The following is a 19,723-nucleotide window of genomic DNA, read 5'->3' on the forward strand; positions in this document are numbered from 1 at the left end:
AACATGTACCGTAAATGTTCAAATAAAAGCCCGGGCATTTATTTCTTTCCAGGACAAAAAAATTGCGTAAAATAAAAAAAGAAAAAGTAAAACTGAGATTCGAACCCAGACCTCCAGGTTCATTGCACTCAGCTTAACAAATTAGGCCATTTGGGATACTCTAAAGGTTGTGGTATTTATATTGAGTAAAATATGCGTATCTATACTTGGAAATTCTTAGTACCAGGCGTTTATTCAAGCCCGGCCTTTATTTGAACATTTACGGTACAAGAAATACGTGAGCCATTGTCCACCTCGAAGAACAACTAACGCATTTTATTTGACTCCTTTGAAGAAACCTACAGGTTCAATTTGGTACTCTAACATTCCTATTGGCCACAATACTTTATCAAAGACCGTTCGTAGGCTTTGTAAATCAGCAGATATCGATTGTTTTAAAACCAATCATTCTTTAAGAGTGACAGTAGCCACAAGGTTGTTTCAATCAGGAACAGATGAACAATTGATTATGGATCACACTGGTCATCGCAGTATTGATGGCATTAGAGCCTACAAACGAATATCTCAAGATCAAGAAAAAGAAGTTTCATCAGTATTAAACAAAGAATATGAACGAAAGGTTGCACTAGATGAAGATAAGGAAAACAGTTACGAACCACCATCAAGCAAAAAAAGGTCAACTGCAGATACTGTTACATTTACCCTCTCTAACTGCTCAAAATATATTACTATAAACTATTAAAACAATACCAAATAACACAAAACTATAATTTAAAATACACATGTAATCAATTAATAGTATTATTTAATTTACTGGGAAATTATTTATTGAACCTCCCGGGAATTTACTTATTGAACCTCCCGGGCTACTTATTCAACCTCCTGGGAAATTATTTATTAACCTCCCGGAAAATTGGAGGTAAGTTAGTTATTTATGAACCTAAAACCAAGCAATCTGATTGGTCAATTTACAACTAGGCATGGTAGAATTTTACTTCTTCAGGCCCCCATGCCACACCATTTGTGTAAAATCTAGCTATTGTAATGAGTTTGACAAATTGACATGCATTGATGGAATAAGTGTGGGCCACACAGGTCAGCTTTTATATTAATTTTATCAACAAATACATACAATGCGAGTTGCTAGCTCTCACTACACACAATAAACTATGGGAGCCAGCGAGAGGATTAAGGCAATAGTTTTCTGACCTTTTTATCACAGAAACCAGGTCTGGAAGTGAACCATACGAGTGGAGAAGATTCAGAAGAATAGTCAATTGATCGAGAGCAATCCCTGTTTGTTCACCTGTGGTGCTAACGAGCAAAGCCGAGGGGGAAATTTAGGAGAGATCCCCCGGAAACGTGTTGTATAATTATTAATGGTTAAAATAATTGCACTCTAATAATTAAGTGCATTAATGAGTAAAGTTTTGTAAGTCATAATTAGCCAGGTTAGCACCTTCAGACCAAACAGCATACGAACTGTTGTCTATTTCTATCTGTCTGATAACAGACAATGTCCCTCTCCACCTATATCAGCACCACACTCTGGACACTTTGTAACTTGAGTAGCTCCACCACATTCGCCGATAGCATAAAAATGACCGTTGGGGCACTTGTACCATGCACCTTCCTCATAATTATTGCTAAGTCCTGCATTGTGAAAATTTCCCACATGTTCCCCACAGCTATGAGTTATAATGACTGCAATCCAGTGTTGAAGAGTGCATAAACTAGTATTACAAGTCCATCTGAAGCCTAATAGAGTCAATATGAAGTGACAACGAAAATGAAGATATATGTACCTCTTATTATTGTAGTGTGATAAGCTATTAAATTGATATCATCCAGATCATAGCTATGATCATAACATAGCTTTTTATTTATATTACTGACACCAGCACATTCTGTACTATAACCATAAGAATCTGATAGTCTTCATATTGGTGATACATTATCATTACTTGAATTTACTTCTAGTAATAGTACTGTAACATATGATGAAGTGTCCTATTTGTCGGAGACAATACATAAAATAAAAATTTTGACCAATATTATTACCCAGCAAGGTTATTGTAGTAGCAGAAATAACTGCAGGGACAACATTAATATCTGAACCAGGATCATATTAAGACAATTACGATGATTTAAATTATTTTTATTGATTTAACCAATGGTCACTGATACTCCCGGTAAGAATGATGAGGTAATAAAAATCTTTAAAGACATGTCGGAGTGTCTTTTTCTGTTCGAGAAAATCACCCTATTTACAATTATTACACATGTGATAGCAACACTTGGAATAGAGCTAATATACTATACAAGAGACTATCTAACCTTTGAATGATTTTTCAATGATTTTGTAATTTTATAATATTCAATAACAGGTTCTCCAGCATTCAAAATTATGTGCCCCACTGTATTTCCTATCTATTGAAGTTTATTACAATAAGAATAAAGTTTTATAATTATGTGTCGTGGGTAATGAAAACCAAGCTAAACTATATAGTACATGACATACATATTCTGACCTTACGTGAACAAGCCACTGAGAAACATACAACTGCCATAAAAAGAGAGCAATAAAAAAGAGAAATAGATAATAGCTGCTAGCTCCTGTTTCATGATTATAGTTATAATAAATAATTATAAAATCTAATCATTAGTAATACATAAATACAGCTATTGGGACAGACCTTGCAAACCATGTATCACAAACACAACCTATTTGAATTTAATAAACTATGCAAAATAAAGTTGTGTGGTCATATTATTATACAAAATAGTACAACTGCCAATTGGCAAGGTCTATGCAAAGAGTGTAGTTGTGTGTCTATTGTTTATAAGTATAAGGTCAGATTAGACTATTGCTCCTATAATTGTTTACACAAACTGTAATATGCAATAGAATAGAAATGAGAAATTGTTTCACTGTGGCTTCTACAATTTGATTACTTTACAATTTACATACAAAATGTTACGCACATTGTGTAGCTTAAAGTAAATGTATCTGTTACTGTCTATAGATGTATAATAATCACCCCTTTAACATTTCACTGTGAGCTTTGGAGCATCAGAACTGTATTTTAGTCAAAAACTGAAATAGCCCTTTATGCATTAATTGCATAACATAATGTCCACTATTTTGGTATTATAAATTGGAGTTAGCTAAAGGCATGGTAAATAAAATAAAGAAATTTTTGGCAAAAACAAATTATAATTTTCTTATTTTGGTGTTAACACCATACAGGTATCATGTTTAATGTAACGTCATTATAGGAGGTAGAATTCATATTTGAGAGATGGGTGAAGAGGTAAATAAGGAAAGTATGGCAGAATTATACTGTTTGGTTTACTCATTCATTTTATAAAATTAGCTAGTCAAATAAGCCAAACAAGCCAAATAGCTTGAAGCATTATGGAAACAGAGTAAATAATTAAAAATATTCATCAATAATAAACAGCACAAGCTAATCACAATTATATTTTTCACTAATAATAAAGTAACAGCACAATTAACATAAACAGCACAATTATAATTAGATATAATATAAGCTTCATTAATAGTAAATTTTATTTATTACTATCTAAGTTACTTTGAGCTACGGCATTCAGTACATTCTGAATTCCTTTGATAAATAGCAGGAACAAAGTAAATGTGACCAGCACGCCTACATTTATACCATTCTCCTTTAGTTATTTTTGGTACAGATACTGGAACTACTTCATAAACACCGTTGCGATGAATTGCTGGTAAATACTCTTCATACTTCTCATAAGTTAGCCTCAAATTGTGATCTTCGTCCATTTGCTGCAGTAGACTATGAAGTGGTTGTTTGATATTAGATGGTGAATAAATTCTTTTTGCCAGAGCAAGAAGGCTAAAACGAAAAAACTCACTTTCAATATCATAAATGATTTGAGTTGATATTCTTGCTCCTTTTGAGTCTAAAGTTTTAACTATTGACGAAATAAAACCAGCAAGTGTTTCTTTGTCACATTCAGGAAAGCGACTGACATTTATCAAAAGCTGCATGGCATTAGCAATTAAATTAATGACACATCGTGTTTCTGAGTCGTCCCTTTTAATATTCTTGAATAGTTGCCTTGCAACTTCACGGTCCATTTTTGATTCATCTGTGTCATCAATTGTTTCATCAGTAAATAGTTGCTGTTTGATTTGGCTTATATCTTCAGCTCTTTCCCTGCTCAACTTCCAGTAATGGGGTATGAAAAAAGGTTTTGAGCAGGCAGGACAAGTCAAAGGGCATATTAATGAACTATCCTTTGATGCAAATCGTTGATCCAAATATCTCACAGTGTAAATATGACCACAATCAAGTTGCACACATGGCTCATCTCCTTTTGATTTCTTTCCTATTCTCCTGACATCTTGAAGGTATTTACTTTTATTGCAAATAAAACAACATTGTTTAAGACACCGATCACCACAAACACCAGAACAGGGATGATGACATTTTTGTAATGGTTTTGGGCAAGCTCGATCACATGCCGGTTTATCACATACTTGACTACAAATCTGTGTGCATTGCTGATGTGAACACTCAACAATGCATTTTTCTTGACACTTTTGAGCTGTGCAAGGTTTAAAGCATTCATGCTTGCAAGGGTCTTTACTATGTGGACAAACAGAGAGTAAACAAGGCTTCTGACACATATCTGTAAGGCCATAACAAGGTAATGACGCAAAGTGCCCACAAAATCTGTTCACTTGTAAATCATATGCACATGGAGCATGTATTCGTCTAGTGTAACATTCCCCACACTTTCCAGAACAATAGTGGCCACAGCTGAGCTTCTTTGAGCAATTTTTAGTACAGGAGCAAACTTCTTGTGGGTCTCCACATTTGAATTTATGTGCATGCCCACATTTACAATTTTTAACATAACTTTCATTACATACTTCAGAGCATTCCTCGTGACACTTATTAGAGCACCGGTGACCACAAGGCAGATTCTTAAGGCATGGTTCTTCACAAATAATGGTGTTCTGTAAATGACATGTAACCTTTTCAATTTTATGACCGTTGGGGCAACAGTATGTGACTTTGACTGTACATTTAGTAGTACAAGGAGAACTGCATTTTTCTTGACATGGATGACCACACTGTAATGTTTTAGTACATGGCTCATTGCATGTATAGTTCTTGCTCTTAAATAAATTAATTCTTGTTTGTAGATGGTCTTTGCAGCTAACAGTAGTTACATGATTACACGGTAAGGCCAGCTCTTTTGGTTCATTACATTCATAAAGTAAACAAAGCTCACCACACTGCCCTTGGCACAGATGTCCACAAGCTTTCTTCTTTTCACAAGGTTTAGTACATTTAGCACTTTTAGGGTCTTGGTAGCATGGAATGACGTTACTGTGTAAGCAAGAGGAAAAGAATTTTGTGACTGGCTCTCGGCATAAGATATCACATTCTTCATAGCACATTTTTTGGCAGACATGTTTACACTTGAAGACCTTTTGACACATTTCATGACACTCTGCATTTAAAACTTTTTCATAGCAAAGCATGGTTTTTTCATGACCACATTTTGGTAGTTTTCTTAAAACAGGTACTTCACAGTTTCCACAGTCTTCATAACATTTTTTGCAGCAAATATGTCCATTGGGGCATTTTTTAGAGCAAGGCTGGAAACACCATGCCAAATAAGGGTCACTATGACATGGTAAATCTTGTTCATGACCACAGTTAGGCATTACACTTTTAACAAGGACAGTGCAAGGTTTACATCCTTCCCAACATTTAAGCAGGCAATCATGTATGCCATTCTCACACTTGTTTGGACATTTACTCAAGCATTTAAGATTTTGTAGGTCTTCACAGCATTTCACTTCTTGAGTATGTCCAAATGGACAACTGGGTACTGTCTTGATCACAGTAACTTTGCATGGAGGACAGTCTTTGTAGCATTTACTTTTGCAGGGATGCTCTCCATTTGCACATAGCCTTTCACATGGTTCATTACATTTATAATCTTCATGGTCAAGATCAGTCAAATGACATGACCGCTTGCATTGATGGCCACAGTCAAGACGATATGTACAAGGCATGTCACAACCACCTTCTGGAAAAAATTTAATGAAATCATCTGGTTTCTCAATGGCTGCTTTAAATGAAGGATGATTGTGGCAATGAAGAGAAAATGCAGAGCCAAGACAACCTTCCCCTTCAACATATTGTAAGATACAATCCCAAATTGGAACAACTTCCCGAAGCATGTCAAAATTTCCAAAACAATAAAAGCCCATTCTTGCTCGGGATAAAGCAACACAGACACGATTTTCTTCTTTCAAGAAGCCAACAGTCTTCATTCTATTGCTTCGCACGAGTGACAATATAATTATGTCATTTTCTTCTCCTTGAAAATTGTCAACGTTGACCACTTGAACCCCTTCAAACTCTTTCTTGGGCATTCTATCTCGAACACACAGCAGCTGACCAGTGTAAGCAGTAAGTATGGTGATACTTGAAGGACCATATCCTTGTTTAAGAAAATGTCGGCATAAAGATACGACAAAATCAGCTTCTACAACATTTGAATGGCTTAACAAATGCTCAACTTCTCTTTCTGGGTAACTGTGGTTGAAAAAAAACATATTTTTGTCAAAGCTTCTAATGCTGTCATATGACTTAACCGTTTCATGGTCAATCAACTCATCATATATAGAAGGATGTACTAATTTGGATATCTGTGGTCTCATTCTATGTTGAATAAGAAGAGTAGCGTGAGGAAGATTGTTGAGCAGCAACCTTTCAAAAAGTGAAATCTCAAACTTGAGCCTTTTCGCTAAGTCATACTCATTTGGTTTAGGACGCAGTTGCTTGTGGTCTCCAATCAATATGAGATGCTGTGTACCAGCATTAAGAGCTGATACAATATGAGACTCTAATACTTCAGCAGCTTCTTCAACTATTACTATCTTAGGCTTGACAAGGTGTAGAATATGTTGATATTTTGCTGCTCCAGTTGTTGTCATACCAATGACGTCAGCTTTTTCCAAAGCAATACGATCTAGTTGTTGCTGTGCTGCTTTGAAATTTTGACATTCCTCTTCATATTGTGCTAGCAACACTTCATTTTTATTGAAAAGTTGCATTTTATTTTTTTGAATCCAAAATTTGAAAAGCCTGTATCTGTTTATTTTGCTAAGGCATGTAACATCTCTAATATCTTTCTCCTCTTCTGGCTCCATTGGCTCAACATTGCTAGATCTAATATGACTCAAAATTGAATTAATTTCTGCCTTAGTTTTTCTCAAAAACGATTGATCTTCTGACTCCAAATCTTTTTGATTCTGTTCACCAAGGGCAACACCACTAACTTCCCCTTCTTCAGCATTCTCTTTTAATTTAAGAGGAGTGTAAGCATCGTCATCCAATCGTCTATTAGACTCTTCAATCTCAGCTTCTCCTGTTACATCAATTTTTTCTATAGCATCGTCATTGTCATCATCATCATCATCATCCTCTTCTTTGCTTTGATGGTCTGATTTGGTCTCATTATCAGAGCTATTGTTGCCATGCTGCTGCTCATCTTCATTATGCTCTAGTGCATCATGCATGTGTACACCTGGAGTGACAAAGCTTGAATGATCCCAAAATCCTAACCATACCTCCAAAGCTAAATTTTCATCATTTAGCTTTTCCCGACCAAGCATTACTAACTGGTAATAATGGCGTCCATATATGACAGGTCTTAGTAAAAACATGCCATTACTAATAATGAATTCATTGATAGGGTTCTGGATTACTCTCTGAAGGGTGTTCCATTTTATCTTTGATGCAGTATTTATAACATCATCTTTCTGTTCGTAAATTTTTCGTATCATATAATATGGCACTGCTCTTTTACGAGCATTAAAAAGACTACACTTCTTGATATCCTCACTTTTGCTCCTACCACCAACCCTTACAATGTTAGGGGTTTTTAGTTTGCCATCCATGCTTATTCTGTGATGAATGATGCCTTCCAAAAACTGGTCAAGAGCATGATTAGTGTAGCACATGACTAAAATTGGTGATGACATATGCGGATCCCACACCAATCGATTTTGAAGCAACGTTTGAACAATTTTATATCCAATGTACGTCTTCCCAGTGCCAGGTGGGCCTTGAATGACTGAGATCTCTTGTGTGAGAGCCATTCTGATTGCATTGATTTGTGATGCATCCAATTCTAATTCATCTTCAGAAGGCCAAGAACTCTCATCTGTAATATTGATTGTGTGTTTAGAGAGTTCTGACAAATCAAAATCAGCATCACGGCCAGTAACCACCTTTTTCTTTAACTGATTTGTGGGGTAAAGCCAGGATATATTATACTGTGTATCACACTGTAAATAAGATGGATGGTTAACTGGAACTGGTTTATTTTCAATAAGGTAGCGCTTAAATGGCATTGTGGTGGTTTCTGCAGTCTGTAGACTATGCAAAATGTGACGGCTAGCTTCAAAATATGCTCTAGACTCAATTACAGTGAAATGAGTCTTCTGAATATGCTGAAACAATTCCATATTATTCTCAAAATGAACGTGGAAGATTCCTTTCGGTAGTTCTTCTGGTTTTCTATCTGAAACAGTTGAAAAATATATTTCTCCTTGAAATCGATCATTCTTTGGTGAAAAACAAAGTAATGAGCCAAAAATGAGACGCTTTGAATTCACCAAATTTTTTCGCTGACGTAGTTGACTAACATCAAAATGTGCCTTGAAGCAGAGCCCACTTTCTGTAAATTCTGGCTCAGTAAGACGTACATCATTATATACATAAATGTCAGTGAGACGTCCCGTTTGCTTTGGAGAGCAATACTGCAGAATTCCCCTTCTTAATGGAGCCAAGAAATCTTCACGTAAAAGACGAAACTGTATATCATAGTAATGCTCCCAATCAGTGTACGCTCCATTGATAATATTGGATCTCAGTCGTGGCGGACTAGTAGAGCATATCTCATCTATTGTAGGTAAAATTGGCATAGTACGATAAAGACTGTTGTCCCATTCTTCATTGATACAGATGTTTGGTGGTTTCTTTTTTTCCATACGATGTTCCTTAGCTTCATTGCATTGCTTTTTAAGCTCTGTTACCATATGCAGCTCATTAGTATCAATAGATATGCTGGCTATAGATTCAGAAAGGTCGTCAATTGGTAAAGCATACAATGCTGATGAAGGCATGATAGCTACTAACTTTTGAAACAGCAACAGAAGTTGAGATGTCATGGATTGATCAGCTTGGCAGACATAGCTCTTAAGAAGACACTGAAACTCAGAGCATCTACCACTTAAAAATTCAGCAATTATCATGGTTGCTTCTTCTGGAACTTCGTCTCTTGCTTCACAAATTTTAAATAGCAAATCAATAACTGTAGCAATATATAAATCTTTTGATTTTACATGTATTTTGCTGCAGCTTTGTAATGACTCTTGAAAGCCTTTCATGCCACAATAAATTTTATAAACAACTTCGCATGGAGGTAACTTAGCTAAATCTGTCAAATCTGTGAGTTCCATTCTATAAACCTGTGTTGATTGAGCCCTGCTTCTACTCCTATATCTCCCTCTACCACCTCTTCTTTTCTGTTTAGTTGCACCTTTCATGCCATCTATTGCATCCTCTTCTTTCTTGTCATTGTTATTGCCTATAATTTTTCCTGCTCTTCTTGTTTTTCCTCTAGTAGGTAATGGAACTGTTTCAATAGAATCACTGCTTGTTTTAAGACCTCCCCTATCTTTCCTTATTCGTCCCCTTCTCCCTCTTCCTCCTCTTCCTCTTCTAGAGCTACAACCACTGTATTCAGAGTCACAATGAATTTTATGGTCAAAAATGTCAACATGGTGGCTAACGGCATTAGATGCGCCTCTACTTCTCTTTTTTCTTTCTCTCCTTTTCTTTTTGGGTCCATCATTGCTTGTAACCTCTTGCTCATCACTGCTACTCATTATTAACCTAAATACATTAATAAAACATGAATGTACATGTATATCTCCTATTAAATAAAAACTGTTGGCCTCATTTATACAACTCGCTTCCCTAGATTTCACTGCACATTTATATTATATGCACGATCTAGTAGCTGTATATCTAATATCATTTGCTCTATCAACTTTGCTGAAACAGAAATGGTGTGAAATGTATAGCAAGCACAGTTTCATTTCTTTATTGTGTAAACATATAAAACATATCAATAAAACCCATTACAATAAAGAAATTAGCTGCAAATAGTGCGTGCTTAAACACAATTATTCGTGGTGGTTGTACAGCTGTTAGTCAACATCATCACAGTAAAAATGGCCTTCCATCATTTCAAACTTGCCATCAACATTCTATTTATAAATGTACATAGGCAGTGGTGTATTCCTATATTTTAATTTCCGCAGTTTCCAGTGCTTTCAGAAGTGGTAATTACGAAGTATTCACACTAAGAGAGCCATTGGGTTGAAATTACCTCAGTGAAGAAAAATGCAGAAATAAATGTGGTAAAATCACATCATTTTTTGTGCATTTTCCTGAGTTTCTGTTCAACAAAATACTTCTCTGTGTGTAATTATACATACATACAACTTTTATCTGGTATTATCGAAGAATTTTACAATGTAGGACTAGTTTTCAAGAGTGGTACAATTAATAGAGGTACAGTCAGAATGAGATCACCAAAATAGTGTAAAATAAATATTTATAACATAGTCGTAATAATCATCTGTCATCCTTCTCTCAATATTATGTCTTTTATAAATCTGGTGATGGTAGAAAAACTCTTTTCCATCTTTGTTTGAAAATGAGGCTCAGAAATTACCGCACTAAGCATTTGGGTCCAAGGTATACTTTATTGAAGACGTGAAAGAGTATTTCAATTAGTAATCTGCACTGCTCTTAATCTGACCTATTTACTATAAAATTACACGCCATAAAATTATCTACATGTATGTTGTGTAAATGAGGCCAACAATACAATGAATAATTAGAAGGTAATCCTATAAAAATAGCTAAAAAAGAATTCTCAATTTTCATTACATTTAATGCACATACATATTCGTATGAAACTATTTTTAGAAATCACCAGTTAACTAATGAGCAATAACAAGTAGTGATTTGACTCATGTATTTTAAGGAGCATAATTATGAGCCACACAGAGAAATACTGTGAACTTTAAGGCACTACACATGTACATGTTGTAATACAGTCAAACCTGTTCTTGTAGACACCAGGAATTTGTTCAGAATTTTAGCATAGTCCTCATGTGGGTTCTTGTCAAGTTGCTTAAAATTTTTACAAAGCTATACAGGGTACTTTCAAAAAAATTACTATAGGGGGAAAATTTTTCATTTGTAAAATAATGTTTTTGTGCTGTATGGAAGCTTTGAGCTAATTCAATAATTGCATTTTTAAGAGTTTGTAAACTTAAAGCTACTGAAAAATCATGCCAAGTTCCTGTACTATTATAATAGTACATATGGACTTTGGCCAAATTTTGCCAAAAATGACTAGGACAGGATTCGCTATCTTTTATTTTTTTATATGTTCTAATTTTGTGTAGAAAGTTTGAGCATTCCAATAATAATTGGATGTTTACAAATTTTTAAAGCTGCTACAAAATCGGGCAAATGTCACTATACTATAGTACAGGAAAATTAGTCAAATTATGCCAAAAATGAGTTGAAGAGAATTCTCTATTGTAAAATTTTAATGATACACATACATGTATGTAGTGTGGAAAGTTTCCAATTAAATTAGATTTTTAGAAAGTTTTAAAGGTTACTCAAATTTGCGTCAGAGACCCTGTACTATAGAGTCTTTGGCCAAATTTCACCAAAAACAATAGAAGAGAGCTCTCCAATTGTATACTCTTTCTGATACATGTACATATACGTGTTCTTAAGCTGTGTGGTAAATATGAGTTCATTTTGCATTTTTACAAATTTTTCTACTTACTCAAAAAATTATGCTATAGTACAGAGTCTTAATGACTACAATAAATTTCTCCATTTAAAAATAATATTTATTCCTGTTATTTATAGTTTATTTTGATCAAAATTGATTTTTTAATTAAAATTTTAAAGTTACTCCAAATGCGATGTACATGTATTATATTGCTTGTCAGTTCATGAAGCATACTGTTTAGTTCACTTAGCATATGCTTTGCGGGAAACTTTAATGGATAGCTTAACACCTCAAAAATCAGGAAAGTAGTATTGGGTCCAATACTACTAATACACATTTATTGTCACAATACAATAAATGCGTACTAATGAATCTATAAAATAAAAACATTTTCATAATCAGGACAGTATTATTGGGTCCCAAGGTGTCCAGAATAGACAGGTTTGACTGCATACCATTATAACAGGAGAAAATTTTGGTAAATTTAGTGTTTTGATATGCTGCCATTTAATCCATTATGTGCATGCCCAATGGCACACAACTACAGATTTGTTAATTAAAATACACCAATCACAAAATTAGCAATTGTACAAATTTTACGCCTCCAAATCCATTAGGTAAATGGTACGTTATAACTTAACTTACCCTGTGAATTACTATTCTTCTTCAGATTAAGAAATATAAAATCAATAAATTCAAAACCAGTAGAGAGATGTGCTGCTATTTGAGAATCTGATCATCTGAGACAATGAAACTAAAAGGTAGAAGGTTAATTTAAAAATAAATAATAATGACAAGATCTAGTCAGCCAGACCATTACATAGTTGTTTGGGTGGACGGCCATCCAAATGATGAATGGTCTGGTAGGCAATACTGTGAATCATATAAAAATTCCTGGTCCAGGCAATTCACTAGAAAATTTTTTGGCATAGAATAGTGTGATTCTAAAGCAAACAACACAATGAATAGTTTACATAATAATAGTGTTTATGAATACCAGTTTATATTGTGTCATGTTTATCATTATAGGAGCATTGGGAATAGTAAATACAGAGAACTGTTATGAGGGGAATTTTATAATAGTCATTAAAGTCATAGCTCTCAAACATTAAAGCATTTTTATTGGCACATTGTTGACTGTTTGCTATCCTGTTATTATTTTGCCTTAACAAAGACTATAGCCTTTGCAATTTTTGAGCAACTTCAAAAAATTCATAAAAAATCCAAATTTGATCGGAATTAGCTCTATGGTATAGTGCTTTAATTTTGTGGAGCTTAAATTTTGCAGATTAATAAAAATCAACTTTTCACAAAAATAACTTCTGCAGATTCGTAATACCCTCTAAGCACTTAACTTAATTTATGGGCTGCTAGAAGTGAATACTTGCGGTGTCCTATCATTATTTTTATGGTTTTGTATCACAACAAATGGCACAAAAATTAAACTAGACTCTATACGGGCAACATTTAACCCACCATCTACAAGTACCTCACCACATATAGTATATACTAGATTAAGGCGTGGACACTTTAAAGTTTAATTGAAATTTGAGCAATATATACAGGTTTCATAATCAAAAGAGCTCACAATACACTCATTCATTGATAAAACTAACATGAGAGCCAGACTGCCAGAGAGAGTAGGCTGTAGGCGATAACTTTATGATTCTTTATTACAGCCAAACCAGGTCTGGAAATGAACTATCCCCACCACACGTCAACAGTAATAGCAATCAGCTGTTGCTGGGCTTTTATTTGAAATTTTATTACAAGATGATGACACAGCAATTAGGGGAAATCCCCTAGTTGGCATGAGTCAGTATTAGTATGAAATACATAATTATTTTTGTCTAACTGAGTAGCATGTGTTAGTGACCAAACTATAAGCATTAAAATAATTTCTCTACAATAAAATCTAGTATTAATTCAGTTAAAACAAGTCCTGCAAGTCAAAATTAGCCAGGTTAGCACCTTCAGACCAAGCAGCATGAGAACTGTTGTCTATTTCTCCAGCATGAATATTGTCTGATAGCAGACGATGTCCCTCTCCACCTATAGCAGCACCACACTCTGGACACTTTCCAACTTGAGTAGCTCCACCACATTCGCCGATAGCATAAAAATGACCATTGGGACACTTGTACCATGCACCTTTCTGAATATCTGCCATAGCTTTTACTATTATTGCTAACTCTTCTTTTGTAACCCCACCAATGCTGTATTTATTCCCAAGGCTCCTCATCATTTTTTGTATCGCTGTACTTTGTTCGTCAGTGAGCATTGAATTTCCTCCTTGCCCACAGGTAAGTAACAACCTCGCTTGATCAATCATATCTTGTTGGTCAGTTTGCTCAAGCTTCCTTTGTTCTTTATTAATAACAGCTTGCAAAGAGCACAACTGACTCAAACAATGTAGCCTCATAACTTCACCTTTAGCACTCACACTCTGCTGAGGTGTAAGGTAATTGGTATTTAGAAAACTGACAAGTTGAGTGGTTTGAAATATTAATATTTCTTGCTCGATTTGAAGTCCGTTGGGGAAGAGTATTGAATTTGGGAGTGAATGAAGCAGCTTGTATATTCCAGCAATGTGTGGTAAAAAATCAACTTGATTCTTAACAGTGACTGCTTCATGAGGAAATATCAATGGTATGCCATGTCTTGTATTGGAACTAGCATTTTCAAGTCGTTTCGTGATAATACCGAAAATAATGCTTAACTCAGTACAAAATTTCACGTCATTTTGTATTTTAAGTACTTCACTTAGCAGATGAGATGCTTCAGTATTATTTCTTAACACTTGCTTCTTTACAGCTTCCATATCAGCTATTGTCTGCTTTATAATATTACCATAACGAAGGCTGCGGTGAATAGGCGTCTTGCATTTTGGACATTCTATATACTTGATTAAGTGACCTGTATCTGTTCTTTGAGCAGCACCATCCATCCAGTAGTCCATTGCTTTCACTTCAAATATATGTGAGCAGTCTTTTAATTCAATAAAATGAGCATCATCTTCATCTTCATCACCAAAGAATATATCTTTAACTTGGTCTTCATTACATATACGGCAGAGTTTAGGGCATTCTTCTCCACACAGGCCAATACAAGGATGCTTACACTTAAGAGGTTTTGTGCAGGGTCGATTACACCTGGGTCTGTTGCATGGCTCACCACATTTAGCAGTACAAGTGTAATGCTGGCATTTCCATTGACACGGTTCACGGCAGGGAATGCATGGCTCATAACAGAGTTTACGACATTGACTGTGATGACAGTAATTGTTGCATAATTGGCGACATGGTGGGCAGCTTGACGTACACGAAAAAGAGCAAAAGTGGCCACAGGCTAAGGTACGATCACATTTCTCGGCACAGGCTACATGAAGCCTACCTTGTGAACACTTCCCACATGTTCCCACACAGTCATGACCACAATCCAGTTTTTTCTTACATGGGACAGTGCATATAAACTCATTCTCACTAGTACTGCAAGGAATACTAACACTATGCCCACAAAGTAGCCTCTTGGATTTCTTAGTCTTGCATGTGCTTGAGGACCCACAAGGCTCTGAGCACTTCTTCCAACACTGATGGCCACAGTCGAGAATCCTGCTACACTCGTTATTACAACTGACCTCAGAGGGATCCTTGTGACACTTGACATTTACAAGATGACCACAATCTAACAACTTTTGTTCAATAGTTTGACATGGTAAACAGCCATCCAGACACTCAAAACACTTTCTAATACATCTGTGACCACAGGGTAGCCTCTTGGAGCAATTCTGCTGACATTTATAAATACTCTTGTGCTCCTGGTCTATTGGATGGCACGGACTACGACAGACATGGCCACAATCTAATCGAAATCCGCATTTTTGAAGACAGCCTCCCTCTGGACATTTTGAGAAGTCCTCAGCTTCTTTGGCAATGGTCACCTCTTTAGGATGGACCTGACAGCACAAAGGAAGACCATCCCCAACACGTCCCTCTCTATCCATTTGATTCAATATTGCTGGCCACTTTGTTGTGTCTTTGCTTCTCAGCATTGAGAGATTCCCAATCACAAAGAGGCCAGCTTTAGCACGTGAAAGAGCAACACAGACACGATTCTCGACTTTGAGGAAACCAATTCGTTCTTCATTGTTACTCCTCACAAGTGACAGAATTATGATTTCATTTTCTTCTCCTTGAAAATCATCAACAGCAGCTACTCTGACCCCGTCAAACTCATCTTTCCTCATATTTTGTCTTATTTCAAATAACTGGCCACGATACATGGTCAGTATGGTGACATCTGATCGCTGGTAACCTTGCTTCAACAAGTATCGGGTCAAAGCTACCACATACTTAGCTTCAAATGTATTAGCATGACTTCTGACATCACCAGTTGGGTTCTCATTCTCTGGTTGACGATGATCAATAAAGAATAAATTCTTTCCGATTCCTTTGACATTACCATAAGCATAAACTGATTCATGGTTGTCAAGGCGGTCATAAATGTGGTTGCCAACAATACTTGCTATCTCAGGCCTCATTCTGTGCTGCTCGGTGAGTGTGGCTACAGGAACATCATTGAAGATCAGTCGTTCGAAGAGGGAAATGTGAAACCCATAATTCTTCTCAAGCTCATAATGTGTGACTTTAGGCTGGAGCTGCTTATGATCACCAATCATTATAAGTTGCTGTACACTGGAGCAAAGAGATGTTACAATGTGAGACTCCATTACTTCAGCTGCCTCTTCTACTATGACAATTTTTGGATTTATGTATTTGAATATGTAGCTATGCTTAGCAGCACCAGTAGTGGTGACACCAACTACACTAGCACCCAATAGTGTAAGGGTATTCACTTCCTGGTCAATCTCCTGACATTCTCCAGCCAAACGATTGTATTGATCAGCAGTATGCTTTATGCTACCTTTAGATAGTCGAATGTACTTGTTCAGCCAATACTGGTACAGGCGCCACCTTTTGTTTACATCATGTATTTTCCATACATCGGTCACTCTACTTGCTCTATCAGCGTTAAAGGGACGATTTTTGAAACCATCTTTGATAAGGTTTTTCCTCTTTTTTGAATCTAACTGTTTAACTTGCCAGCCTCCTTCACCTGCTGTTACTTTAGCTTCACGTTGTTTGGGTTCCTCCTTTGTTTTAAGGAACGGCATTACATTAATTTCCTCTTCTCCTTCAATGATACGATCCTCTTCTAATAGCTGTGGCTCATCAAGTACATCTATAAAATTGCCTTCTTTCTCCTCCTCAATGCCTTCAATTACGAGGCCTCCCTTTATTTCATTTGAACTGTTGTCTTCTAACGGTAAACTATCAGCAATTGCTGCTTGAATGTCGTCATCTTCTTCAATTTGTGGTCCTGCCACAAACCATAGTCCCAGCCAGTAGTCAATGATCTTGTCAGGAGAAATGGCACTGGTTTCTATTGACTTCAATTGGTAATAATGATTCTCATCTATCACCATCCCCAACTCATCTAGTGTGAGTATCTTGCCTTCATTAGCATCAATAGCTTTAAGGGCAGTCTCGATAAAGTCTTGTTGAGTCTTCATTTTAGATCGATTATCTCTAATTCTTTTGTATAAATGACTTGGTACGGCATGCTCACTCTTTAGCTTTGAGACAAGTTTTGCCATTACACAATCCCCAACCTTTTCATTCTTGCAACGTCCACCCACTCGCACTACTTTTGGCTTCTCTTCCTGATGACCAACCTTTAGGTCTAAGACTCCCTCAAGGAACTGGTCCAGTGCATGGTTGGTATAACACACAACTAATATTGGGCTATTGTTGCATTTATCCCAAACAGTACGATTCTGAAGAAGAGCTTCAACTATCTTGAGACCAATGTACGTCTTACCAGTGCCAGGAGGACCTTGGATCACTGATATTTCTTGAGAGAGTGCCATCTGCAATGCAGCAAGCTGTGACCCATCAAAAACAGATGTGCAATTTGGTGGAAAAGGCTTGGTAATGTCAATACGTCGTAATGGGCCTTTTGGCTTAAAAACACTATTCAGATCAAGACTTGTGCCGGGTTTTAGATACGATGGAGGCTTTATGCTTTCTCCTTTGCAATACCCTCCCACAATATATGGCTTAAATGGCATCTGCTCAGGTCTGATTAACTGCAGACCAAGAAGAGCATGACGATACGCTTCAAAGTAAGCACTAGACTCAACCATTTGAAACTCGGTTGATGGATCAATTGTAAAGGGGTTAAAATCATCTCCTTCAAATTTAACGACCAACTGCCCACTCTGAAGCGCTGCTGCATCACGTTTTATTACACTAGCAAAACAAACAGAGCGGAAACTATCTTGAGAGAAACAAAGGAGTGAACCGTATATGAGACGACGTGAGTGCTCCCAACGAACTCGAGAAAAACGTGAGACATCAAACTGGATAAGAAAAGCTGTTCCAGTATAAACACAAACAGGCATGAGCACACGAACCTTGGAATACAGCTGGACCTTAGCTCCAGTAGTAATACCTATAATGAATAATAACAAATAATAGCATTACATGACACACAAGAGCACTATAATTACATTCATGCACTGTAGTTTCTCATCCACAGGTATTATATGCTAATAGATAATAATGTGAATTGGTAGTTTCACTAGAATTATTTATTACTGAGAGTACATGTATGAATTGTTGATGTGGCATGTGTAACAAGAAACAATGAATCTGATTGGAATGGCCAAGTGTAAAATAGTCCCTTGTCAATGTAAATTTTGAAATTATGAGAACATGTACATTGTAGCTTAGAATAAACAATCATCAACAATTAGAACTGAAAATTACATGAATGCTATTTACCTTGTAAATAATTGTGGATTCCTTCACGTAAAGGTCCCATGAAATCTTCACGAAGAAGACGGAACTGAACATCAAGGTAATGATCCCAGCTACGATATGATCCTTTCGTCAAATTTGGTCTAAGAAATGGTTTCTCTTGATTATTCTTTATTTCGTCTGGCTGAGGTAATATCTCAATCATACGAAAGTCATCTGGTGGTTCAAGATCATGAGGATTGATATCTGGTGCAGCTGCTCGATCTGATGATGCACGAACGGCTATTTCAGCTTTCCTTCGTTTAATAAATTCTGCCTTTTTGTCACAAAAAGTAACATCATATTCAGAAAAGATCTTTGAAAGAGCGGCATCACAGTCAGGCAGACTGCTCATAGCATCTCTGAGTTCTGACTGTGGGAATGCAAACACTGTGGATTGTGGTATATTGGTGATGCAGAATTTTCCCAATTCAATGACTGGGCGCAACTGATGACATTTCATTGATGTCTGTATGTACTCTTTTAGCTTCATCATAAAAGCAGCACAATTATCAAAAACTTCACTAATAAATCTAGCAGAGAGAGAGGAGTCCGCCCCCGAACACGAGAGGGCATGGAGAATACCGATGAGAAATTTTATGTTTCTCATGTCAAGGAACCTTTCATACTGAAATGCTTTAATGAAGGCGCGTTGTTCATTTTGAACTCTGTCTAGTACACCATGAGAACTAAGCTTGCTTAGCTCACGAATAGTATCAAATGTCCACCAGTTGTTCGAGCCGCTAGCGAATGATACGGACGCCGACCCTCTATCCCCTCTATCGTGGCCACGATGGCCTAGATCATCACTCTGTGAGTTATGGTGTCTTCCTCTCCCTCCTCTACCTCGGCCACGTCCTTGTCCTCTTCTGTTTTGTCCTCTACCTCTTCCATAGCCATTGTGGTCCATACTTTTGTTAACATTGACTTTCTGCGTGAACTACGTGGCTTCC

The 19,723-nt window shown here is 36.4% G+C and overlaps 3 protein-coding genes across 3 annotated transcripts in view; all 3 read right to left on the reverse strand.

Moving 5' to 3' along the window:
* Window positions 1-1,361, reverse strand: part of LOC100641176 (NFX1-type zinc finger-containing protein 1-like) — an 11,209-nt gene extending 9,848 nt beyond the window's left edge. Inside the window, exon 1 of the mRNA XM_011406499.2 lies at window positions 1,210-1,361. The gene's annotated coding sequence lies outside the window, so the exon portion shown is untranslated. The remainder of the gene's footprint in view (window positions 1-1,209) is intronic.
* A 2,082-nt stretch (window positions 1,362-3,443) lies between these two features.
* On the reverse strand, window positions 3,444-13,658 carry LOC100641302 (NFX1-type zinc finger-containing protein 1-like). Its single transcript, XM_019998135.1, has 3 exons — window positions 13,527-13,658; window positions 12,556-12,664; window positions 3,444-9,977 (listed from the first exon to the last, which is right to left on the reverse strand). Exon 3 carries the CDS (start codon window positions 9,968-9,970, stop codon window positions 3,593-3,595), a length of 6,378 nt encoding a protein of 2,125 aa, XP_019853694.1. The 5' UTR covers window positions 9,971-9,977; window positions 12,556-12,664; window positions 13,527-13,658; the 3' UTR covers window positions 3,444-3,592.
* A 1-nt stretch (window position 13,659) lies between these two features.
* Window positions 13,660-19,713, reverse strand: LOC100641429 (NFX1-type zinc finger-containing protein 1-like). The gene is made up of 2 exons (XM_003387569.3): window positions 18,756-19,713; window positions 13,660-18,423 (listed from the first exon to the last, which is right to left on the reverse strand). The coding sequence occupies exons 1-2, from the start codon at window positions 19,678-19,680 to the stop codon at window positions 13,841-13,843; spliced, it is 5,508 nt and encodes a 1,835-aa protein (XP_003387617.1). The 5' UTR covers window positions 19,681-19,713; the 3' UTR covers window positions 13,660-13,840.
* Between the last annotated feature and the right edge of the window lie 10 nt (window positions 19,714-19,723).

Source organism: Amphimedon queenslandica, unplaced genomic scaffold (assembly GCF_000090795.2).
Source record: "Amphimedon queenslandica unplaced genomic scaffold, v1.1 AMPQUscaffold_13338, whole genome shotgun sequence".
In the NCBI taxonomy this organism is placed as follows: Eukaryota; Metazoa; Porifera; class Demospongiae; order Haplosclerida; family Niphatidae; genus Amphimedon; species Amphimedon queenslandica.

What these genes read in the sequence shown, in the direction of transcription:
- LOC100641302 (XM_019998135.1), bottom strand. Translation starts at nt 9,970, where the DNA reads ATGAGTAGCAGTGATGAGCAAGAGGTTACAAGCAATGATGGACCCAAA.
- LOC100641429 (XM_003387569.3), bottom strand. Translation starts at nt 19,680, where the DNA reads ATGGACCACAATGGCTATGGAAGAGGTAGAGGACAAAACAGAAGAGGA. An exon ending in AATCCACAATTATTTACAAG is followed by an intron (nt 18,424 to 18,755) that starts GTAAATAGCATT and finishes TATTCATTATAG; the next exon opens with GTATTACTACTGGAGCTAAG.